The sequence below is a fragment of the Apodemus sylvaticus genome, chromosome 4 (assembly GCF_947179515.1).
Source record: "Apodemus sylvaticus chromosome 4, mApoSyl1.1, whole genome shotgun sequence".
NCBI lineage: Eukaryota > Metazoa > Chordata > Mammalia > Rodentia > Muridae > Apodemus > Apodemus sylvaticus.
In genome coordinates this window covers 67,351,677-67,361,702 of record NC_067475.1, presented here as the reverse complement: position 1 = coordinate 67,361,702, position 10,026 = coordinate 67,351,677, and the positions used below count along the sequence as shown (strand labels likewise).

The 10,026-nt window shown below is 47.5% G+C and overlaps 1 protein-coding gene across 2 annotated transcripts; it reads left to right on the top strand.

The window, feature by feature from the left end:
• The first annotated feature begins 2,769 nt into the window (after positions 1-2,769).
• Txnip (thioredoxin interacting protein) lies at positions 2,770-6,720 on the top strand. 2 transcript variants are annotated; one of them, XM_052179699.1, is made up of 8 exons: positions 2,770-3,309; positions 3,713-3,785; positions 3,894-4,041; positions 4,152-4,254; positions 4,384-4,640; positions 4,732-4,888; positions 4,996-5,147; positions 5,270-6,720. In XM_052179699.1, the coding sequence occupies exons 1-8, from the start codon at positions 3,060-3,062 to the stop codon at positions 5,318-5,320; spliced, it is 1,191 nt and encodes a 396-aa protein (XP_052035659.1). In that variant the 5' UTR covers positions 2,770-3,059; the 3' UTR covers positions 5,321-6,720. The 2 variants fall into 2 exon arrangements, with proteins under 2 accessions (XP_052035659.1, XP_052035658.1); XM_052179698.1 differs by having other exon boundaries at positions 3,710-3,785.
• Positions 6,721-10,026: the final 3,306 nt, after the last annotated feature.

Sequence of the window (10,026 nt, the reverse complement as noted above, 5' to 3'; positions counted from 1 at the left end):
CAAGCCTCTGCTCCCCCTGGGGCACTTCTGTCCTTGTCCCTGTACCCAAAGCCTCTGTACTGTTTTTGTAGGGCAGGAGTTTACAAGACTTTTTTCTTTCTTCCATCCAAGAACTGAGACAGGTACATACGTGTGTGCGTGTGCGTGTGCGTGTGGGGTGTGTGTGAGAGTGTTTGTGAAGAGGGACAGATGGTTATCAGAATACCAGGTGAAAGGTTATAAACAACCCTCTCCAAGAGGCAGCCAATTCAGAACACGCCTTGGCTATAGGCCCAGGAAGCAGCTGCCACTGCCAAAGTTAAACAGATTTTTGGCCTAATGCAGAACAAACAAGTGGTCTGGGCTGAGCGCTGCAAATTAAGAAGAAATGATAGCCATGCAGGGGACAGGACACAGAACTGGCCACGGGAGTTTTCTTAATGAAAAAGTCCAATATTCCATAGACAACCCCAAATAAATATCTGCATTGCCTCCTGGGAGACATGCCAAGTCAACACCCTCTGACCCCTTAGCAGCCTCCCCACCTTCCTTTCATCTGATCTCAAGATTTAAAAACAATAACTTTTTACATTTAAAATTTTTATTTTGGGTGTCTCTGGAGTGAGAGTACTTGGGAGGTGGGAGGTCAGAGTTGGTTCTTTCTCTACCGTGTGGGTTCTGCTGTTGAACTCAGGTTGTCAGGCCTGACACCACCTTTCTGGCTCTCCTGAAATCTCATGTAGCTGGGGCTGAAGAGATGGCTTGGTGGTTGTCAGTGTCAGAGGAAACGAGTTCGAGTCCCAGAATCAAAATGGCGGCTTACAACTCTCAACCCCACTTCTAAGGCATCTGACACCCTCTTCTGGTCTCTACCTGCAGCAGGCACACATGTGGCAAAAAAAAAAAAAAAAAAAAAAAAAACCCGCACATACACATACAAAACTTTAAATCTTATGTTGCTACATATCACACTATTTAACAATATCGATATATGCATTTCTGGTATTTTTTGATATTTCATAACATCAAGTTAAGGTTTTTCTCAGACACCTGCTACAGGCACTGAGAAACTAAGGTTAGTGACAGTCCTACCTCCCTTATCCTTAATAAATTCTGTTTATCATTGGAAAATACCTCAAGTCTTACCTTTCTTAACTTACCTTAACTTTCTGGACCACGCACGCACGCACGCACGCACGCACGCACACCCTAAGGATCAAGGTGTTCCTAGGCTTTGGTATTGTGTATGTTTTCCAACCATGTGATGTTCATGTCTGAGCTTGCGTAAGATTAAGGTTGAGTTGTAACTTGTTAGCCTTAGGGTGTCAAGCCAGTCAAGGTGTGTGTGTGTGTGGGGGGGGGGCGTGTTGTTTATGAACAGCCGGGAACAGGCTTCTAATTGTGCATGCAAAAGCTTTTTACTACTCCATCTTAATCTCAGGGCTATTGTCTTTATTTTCCAGGGCAAGGAACAAGGAGATAGATAATCTCCTAATAATTCTGCCCAAATATGGAAGGAGTGTAGGACTCAAAGACAAGGCTCCTGCGCGGAGTGGAGGTGGGAGGGGGTGGGTGGGGAATAGAGTAGGGGGCAGGGGTGGTTGCGGGTAATCCTTCTTCTACACAGGAGAGTTTCTTGGCACACTTAAAGAGTTATTTCTCTAGTCAGCTCCTGAGACATCTCTCAGCAAGGCTTGCTAGATAGCCAAGTGAAACCAATGCAGCTCCAGCTCCGGTGAAATTCAAACAGGCTCAGGGATATACATTTCATTTAGTGAATTTGGAGAGAGGACAAAGGGGAAAAGAGCGAGGGGCAGGAACCAAGTAAGGAGTAAGGGCACTTTTTCTTCCCTTTTTTTTGTACCCACCCCTTGTTTCCTGGAGAAACAGGGACGGAGGGAGAGACCAGTGTAAAAGTACACACCTCACTCCAGCTGCAGTGAGGCAGACACGGGAACATATACAAAATGTTCCCTAACTTCACAGGTACACTGAAGAGATGAGGGGATAAGCAACAGGATGTGGACACTCCCTTACTGCTTCCGTTCTGGAGAACAGAGAACAGCAGAGAATGTAATGGGCGAGGAACAGAAGCAGCACATAGGGGCAAGAAATGAGGGACACACCAGGGCATTTTCCAATAAGGCCTGAAAGCCAGACTTAGAATATCTGACAAGTTCTCCTCTGGAGAGACAGAAGCGTTTTATTACAATAGAAGTGTACAAGGAGCACATCGGGTGGGCTCCTCCTCACTAACACCACTGCACTGCACCCTCCGCTCCATCCTGAGGTACCCTTGGGGCGATGGGATTGTTTTTCACAGACTTGCGAACTTGTGAGCCAGGAATAAATGGTCACCTCGAAATGAATTGCGCTGGCTAAGGCGAGAACATGAAATCCGCTCCTAAGCACATTTTTCCCTCACCTAAAAAAAGAAGGGGAAAAAAAATCAACAAGGCGCACACCCAAACAACCCGGCTCCCAAGGGGAGTCCCCTGGATGAGGTTCAGGGTCGCGGGGTCCCGGGGTCCCAGGCTCCCGTGGGAGCCACCCGCTGCCCCGGGCCCCGCCCCTCCGCCTGGCAGGGCTGCGCACCAGAACAACAACCATTTTCCCCGCTAGGAGCACACCGTGTCCACGCGCCCCTGCGGCCTCGCTGATTGGCTGGAGGCCTGGTAAACAAGGACCAAGTAGCCAATGGGAGAACTGTGCACGAGGGCTGCACGAGCCTCCGGGCCAGCACTCGCGTGGAGCGGCAGGCCAAGGCGACTATATAAGCGGTTTCCGGGCTCCCAGTCGCCACTCTCCACCCCTGGTCTCGGGATCTCCAGAGTTCCTCCAGTTGCGGAAGACAGCTGTTATTTTCTCCTGAAAGCTTTTGGCGCAGCCTGCAGGTTGAAGCTTTCAGGCATCTTTTGGAGAAGTTGTTAGGGTTTGTTTGAGGCTTTCTTTACATTTTTATTTGGGCTTTGGAGCCTTGTCTGCCTCCCGGACAGTGAGCTCTTCGTTTGCTGTGAAGGGTTCTTAAAGGAGTTTTTCCTCTCCGGCTTCCGTTTTTCTTGAACCCACTCGGCTTAATCATGGTGATGTTCAAGAAGATCAAATCTTTTGAGGTGGTCTTCAACGACCCGGAGAAGGTGTACGGCAGCGGGGAGAAGGTGGCCGGCCGGGTGATGGTGGAAGTGTGTGAAGTCACCCGGGTCAAAGCCGTCAGGATCCTGGCTTGCGGCGTCGCCAAGGTCCTGTGGATGCAAGGGTCTCAGCAGTGCAAACAGACCTTGGACTACTTGCGCTATGAAGACACGCTGCTCCTAGAAGACCAGCCTACAGGTACTGCACTTTGTAGGGTGGATGGTGACTTTGGGAGGACTAGGGGTTCTCCACCAAATATTTCCAGTTGTTCGTTTGAGTGGTTTGAACCGCTGGTCCCTATATTTTTACTTTTTAAGTTATAAGTTTTTCGCCACCCCTCCACCACCACCACCACCACCCCCGCCCCAGAGTGACTTGAACAGTTTCTGAGGTGCACCTTTCCTGAAGGTGTTGCCTTAGCTACGTAAAGATTAATGTATTCGTGGGTTTCGAAACTTTCTGTCCAAGAAAGTGCCCCGGGATCTTGATTCCATAGTGTAAGAGATGAAAGTGGAAGTAAGGTAGTCGGCTGCCTGCCCAGGCAGCAGGTGTACCCCACAGATGCATTTGAAATGTTAACTTGCATTTGTTTCCCCAGCAGGTGAGAATGAGATGGTTATCATGAGACCTGGAAACAAATACGAGTACAAGTTTGGCTTCGAGCTTCCTCAAGGGTAGGCATCCACCGAATGCACCATGGACTCTTATTTCTAAGTCTTCCCCTCCACTGATCTCTTACAGTTCTTAGAGAGCATTAATTTCTGTTCATTGTTTTGACACAGGCCTCTGGGAACATCTTTTAAAGGAAAATATGGCTGTGTAGACTACTGGGTGAAGGCTTTTCTCGATCGCCCCAGCCAGCCAACTCAAGAGGCAAAGAAAAACTTCGAAGTGATGGATCTAGTGGACGTCAATACCCCTGACCTAATGGTGAGGGCTTTTTTTTCCCCCCTCAAGGTTTTATTCTCCTTGGTCAGGGATAATAAATTAGATGCATGGGAGCATTGAAATATCTCAAAATATTATTTCCTTCTACACAGGCACCAGTGTCGGCCAAAAAGGAGAAGAAAGTTTCCTGCATGTTCATTCCTGATGGACGTGTGTCTGTCTCTGCTCGAATTGACAGAAAAGGATTCTGTGAAGGTAAAAACCTAGTGCTTAATGTACAAGAGAGCCAGACCTGTGGGGTTTGTCCTGGGCTATGGGGTAGAGCCAGAGGAAATGCTGCTCAACTTAATGGATATTTATACTTTCTTGTTTTTTGAACTCTAGGTGACGACATTTCCATCCATGCTGACTTTGAGAACACATGTTCCCGGATTGTGGTCCCCAAAGCAGCTATTGTGGCCCGACACACTTACCTTGCCAATGGCCAGACCAAAGTGCTCACTCAGAAGCTGTCCTCAGTCAGAGGCAATCACATTATCTCAGGGACTTGTGCATCGTGGCGTGGCAAGAGTCTCCGGGTGCAGAAGATCAGGCCATCAATCCTGGGCTGCAACATCCTTAAAGTTGAATACTCCTTGCTGGTGCGTGAAGAGAAGAGAAACAATTACTTGGTTACAAATCCAAGGCTTTCTCTACTCAACTCATCTAACAAACTACCACCTTCCTTTCTAGATCTACGTTAGTGTCCCTGGCTCCAAGAAAGTCATCCTCGATCTGCCCCTCGTGATTGGCAGCAGGTCAGGTCTGAGCAGCCGGACATCCAGCATGGCCAGCCGGACCAGCTCTGAAATGAGTTGGATAGACCTAAACATCCCAGATACCCCAGAAGGTAAGCTGTGGCTAATACGTTCTCTTTATTTCGACCTGCTTGGGCGTTTGGAGTTGGTAGCCTATCATTTCTTTGCTGGACTTCTGACCCCAGTTTTCTCTCCTTAGCGCCTCCTTGCTATATGGATATCATTCCTGAAGATCACAGGCTAGAGAGCCCCACCACTCCCCTGCTGGATGACGCGGATGATTCTCAGGACAGCCCCATCTTCATGTACGCCCCTGAGTTCCAGTTCATGCCCCCACCCACTTACACTGAGGTGAGAATTTTCTTAGGGTCAGCGCTTTGTCCTAGGCCTTCTGAAGGAAGGAAGAGTTAGTGTGGGTTTTCTACTTACCTTAAAAAACTGAAAGTCTCTCATTTCTCTTCCCCCCACCCCAGGTGGATCCCTGTGTCCTTAACAACAACAACAACAACAACAACGTGCAGTGAGCCTGCAGAAAAGCCGCATCTGTACCAGCTCATTTCTTTCTGCCTCTCTGCTTGAACCCCAATGTTTGAGAGACTCAGTCTCTATAGTGGGGAACAGATGGGTACACCCCAGCCTCTGACTCCACAAGATGGGTGGTAATCAGTAGGCGGGTCTCCGGCTTCAAGTGGTGCCCGCACTGTGGTGCAGGAGTGTTTTGCTGGGTGTCGCTGGCTCACTTCCTCAGGGGTTGGAAATGAAGAAATTGCTTGTATTTTTTGAGTCGGGGTATTATTCCTGACCTTCTTGGCATGGTCTCTCCAAGGTGTTTTGTTTTGGAAGAGAATTTTAGGTTGTTAAAAAAGGGCAGACCATGAACTTCTGTGCCATGGGGGACAGAGCCAATTTCACATACTAGGAAAAAAATCATGGCCAAAATTTTGTAAGAGGAGTGTTTGTTTTTTAAAATCAGTGTTCCCTTTTTATATCTTTATGAAGGAAAAAGACCTTCCACAGCTGATGATGCAGCCTGTGAAATATGGGGCAGCTGCTCCGAGTTGACTTAACCCTGGGAACGGTAGTGGCTGCGCCCGCTGATGGCCATAAAAGCCACTTCACAGCCTGTTGCACTGTGTTCTCTCGTAAGCGTAATCAGACGGGAGAATCTGTTATTTCCGTGTAACTCCTTGGAGTTGATTCTAAGGTGATGTTCTTAGCACTTTAGCATGTCAGTTTTGTTTTAGTCTCGGTTATAGATGTAAGCTCCACTAGGCTGTCTCTCAAGGGTTAAACCCTGTGTGACAGGGACTTAGGAGGGTGGGAGGGAGGGTCGGTCTCTATCCCAGAACTCTGTAGACCAGGCCTGGCCAGCCTCCAAGATCTGCCTGCCTCTGCCACCCTTTAATCTGCTGAGATTAAAGGCCCAGCTTGGTCGTGACTTTTGAGTCTTTCTCCCAATGCACAGACTTTTGTAATTCGGACACTGATCTATGAAGGGTTGCCACTGACAGGTGGACCCCGGGTGACACTCTACAATGAGATGCCCCCACACTGACGGAGGTGCAGTGACAACTGCAGGTTTTCACGGAAGCCCCCAGACCCAAAACCCCTCCAGTGTTAGGAGAAAGCACTGCTTTCACTGTGGCCTTTAGCGCTTGGTCGGAAACTCACTCAGCCTTAGCACTTTTGTTCCTGTCCTGTGTCAGATCTCCGTGCTCCACCCTGAGCACCACCTAAAACCTGTACAGCCAGAACGTGTGTGAGCCGATGGAAGTTTCATTGTTTTGTTGTTTTTGTATTTTGTGTATCTTTTTGTATGATTAAAAACTATATTTTGTACTTAACCAAATATATTTTCACCCCAATGTGGGGATATCCTTTGTAAAAAAAAAAATAATAAAGGTTTTTTAATGGAAAAAATAAATGTTCTTTTCTTGTCTATGAGTTATTGGAGAAGTTACTAGGTATCAATGCCTTCCCCTGCTTCACAGTCTCTGACCCCGTGACAGAATGGCTGGTTTGGTCTCCATTCAGACTGAAGAATAGGCAGGGTCTGGTGATAGAGAATTATCCACAGCCATGGTCACCAACTCCCTTCAGGATCAGGTTTGCCCCTGCAGCTAAGAACAACCCTGAACTCTGATCCTTTTGGCCCTGCTTCTGGGCGGGCATTAAGAGCATGTAATATCTATCGTGCTCAGGGTTTTTTGCTTTTGTTTTTGTGTGTGAATACAGGTGGGAATTGTGCTTGGAACACACCTTGCACGAGTCAATCGGCTATGGGGGACCCTGAGGAGCCATCTCGCTGGTTCTCTGTACTGTTGTATGATTTTTTTTTTTTAATTTGGTTTTTTCCAGACAGGGTTTCTCTGTGTAGCCCTGACTGTCCTGGAGCTCACTCTGTAGACCAGGCTGGCCTCGAACTCCAGAAATCTGCCTGCCTCTGCCTCCCAAGTGCTGGGATTACAGGCACGTGCCACCACTGCCCGGCTTGAATTTTTTTTTTTTAAAGTAACTGGGGATTTGGAAGGGACAGGATGAGATTCCTTATTTTTTGTTATCTTTAAATCCAAATGAGCAACTTTTGTTTACACACAAGGCAGGGAGGATGAGGGGAGAAGGGACCAGGAGAGTAATGTGAGAGGAAAATTAAATGGGTGTTTGCTCAGTGGGAGGCAGGACGCAATCTTCTTGTGCTCTGGTGGGTCTCCTGGTGGTCCCTAAAGCTCAGCAGACAGACCAGAGTGAGCCTGGGTCAGGACTGGCAGAGCCCTGCCCATCCTAGCCCAAGAACAGAATGGCTGGTGGGGATGGAGTTTTTGGTTTTGTTTGAGACAAGTTCTCTGATGTTCAGGCTAGCCTCAATGTGGAAGCGATCCTGTCTCAGTCTCCCCTGCCGGGACCACTGGGGTTAGAATATCATGGTCTCATTCATCACTTGGTTTTTATTGAGAATTTTCCTCAATATAAACCTGGTTTATATGCTGAAAAGAGGAACTATTTCAGACTTAGAATTTTAGTTACAGGGATTAGATGTTTTAGAAGCAGCTCCTGTTTTTTCTTCTTTCTTTCTTTCTTTCTTTCTTTCTTTCTTTCTTTCTTTCTTTCTTCTTTCCTTTCTTTCTTTCCTTTTCTTTCTTTCTTTTTCTTTCTTTCTTGCTTTCCTGCTTTCTTTTCTTTCTTTCCTTCCTTTCTTTTTTTCTTTTCTTTCTTTCTTTCTTTCTTTCTTTCTTTCTTTCTTTCTTTCTTTCTTTCTTTCTTTCTTTCTTTCTTTCTTTCTTTCCTTTTCTTTCTTTCCTTCCTTTTCTTTCTTTCTTTCTTTTTCTTTCTTTCTTGCTTGCTTTCCTGCTTTCTTTCTTTTCTTTCTTTCCTTCCTTCCTTCCTTTCTTTTCTTTCGAGACAGGATTTCTCTGTTTAGTCCCAGCTGACCTGGAACTCATTCTGTAGACCAGGCTGGCCTCGAACTCAGAAATCTGCCTGCCTCTGCCTCCCAAGTACTGGGATTACAGGCATGCACCACCACTGCCTGGTTTTACAGTTTTCTATCTTTATAGTTTTTTGTGTTTTTTGAGACAGAGTTTCTCTGTGTAGCCCTGGTCTGTAGACCAGGCTGACCTCAAACTCAGAGATCCACCTTCCTCTGTCTGCTGAATGCTGGGATTAGAGTGTACCGATACTGCTAACTGAAGTTATAGTTATTTTGTTCAGGAAGAAACTACGCACGTGAGGAACAGAGATGGCCTAAGACATCATACAGTTCTTCCTGTTTTTTTGGTTCATCTAAATGTTTTCCTTCAAAATGGGCTTTCCAGCTGGGTGGTGGTGGCACATGCCTGTAATCCCAGCACTCTGGGAGGCAGAGGCAGGCGAATTTCTGAGTTCGAGGCCAGCCTGGTCTACAGAGTGAGTTCCAGGACAGCCAGGGCTATACAGAGAAACCCTGTCTCAAAAAGAAACCAAATCCAAAAAACCAAAAAAACCCAAATGAGCTTTCCATAGCTCTCTATACACCAGCATACTCTCTGAAGCATTGCATTAGAAAGTAAGGTGAAGCTTGCTGTGGTCCTACACACCTAAAACCCAGAGTGAGAGGCAGGGGCGGGGTGGGGGCAGAGGTGGGAGCAGGGGCAGAGGCAGAGGCAGAGGCAGAAGGATTGCCAAGAATTCAAGACAGCCTTGGCCATAAGTACCATCAGATCTGCTAGGGCTACAAAGCAAGAACTTGTATCCCCAAAACAAACCACAAAACCACAAAAAGAATGTGAACACAGAATTGAACAGAAATTGAAATGAAAAAAAGAAATCCTTTTCTGTGCTGGTAATTGATCTTTATCATTCCTTTGCTATAGCACGTCTGCTTAATCTCCTGCCTCACTTAGAAGAGTGATCGTTTGCCTGTCTATGGGCCCGTGGGTGTGGGCCACAGGGCACAGGGAGGTCAGAGGACAACCATGACTGGAACTGGGTCCCCCTGCCACCTTTCTAGGATCCCAGGGACCCATTGACCACGAGTCACCAGGCTCACATACCAAGCGCCTTTATCCAAGCCAGGTGACATTTTTCCTTCTTTGTCTTTTGATACTGAGTTTCATTTAGTCCAGGCTGTGTGTGTCTCCAGGGTCACCTTGAATTTCTCATCCTCTTGCTCCACCTTCCTAGCTCTGGGATCGTAGGCATGCGTGGCTTCCACGCTCACTTTATCTCCTGCTGGAGCCTGAAATCGGGCTCCATCTAGGGCAAACCCTTTGCCGACTGATCGCATCTCAGGCTCTTCCTGCCCCTTTTGTCTATTTACCGTGTGCCGGCCCCTTGCTCCCCCCATTGCTGTGAAGACTCTCACCTGAATTCCGCCACTTCTCACCTGTTCAAACATTTAGTGGCTCCTCCCCTTTAATTTTGTGATCAGAAAACTAGGTCAAAGTTGATGGAAAAGTTTTCTATGCAGCTGGGTTTCTAGGGACTTGAGGGTTGGAGCAGGGACAAGAATGAGAACGAGGACCAAGCTGAGGGGTGGAGGGACCAGGAAGGGCCGCGTATTTGTGTACACAGACTTGTTATGAGAACTGAGTGGTCGGGAGAGCACAGACACCAAGGCCACTGAGGGAGAGTGGACCCTGCAAGAGGCAGACCGTATGCCGCCTCTCCTGACATCCCAGCCCCACCCCCACCACGTCTAGCACTGTCTACAAGATGTTATTTTTCTCTCCGAGACTGCTCTCTTCTCTCTGTC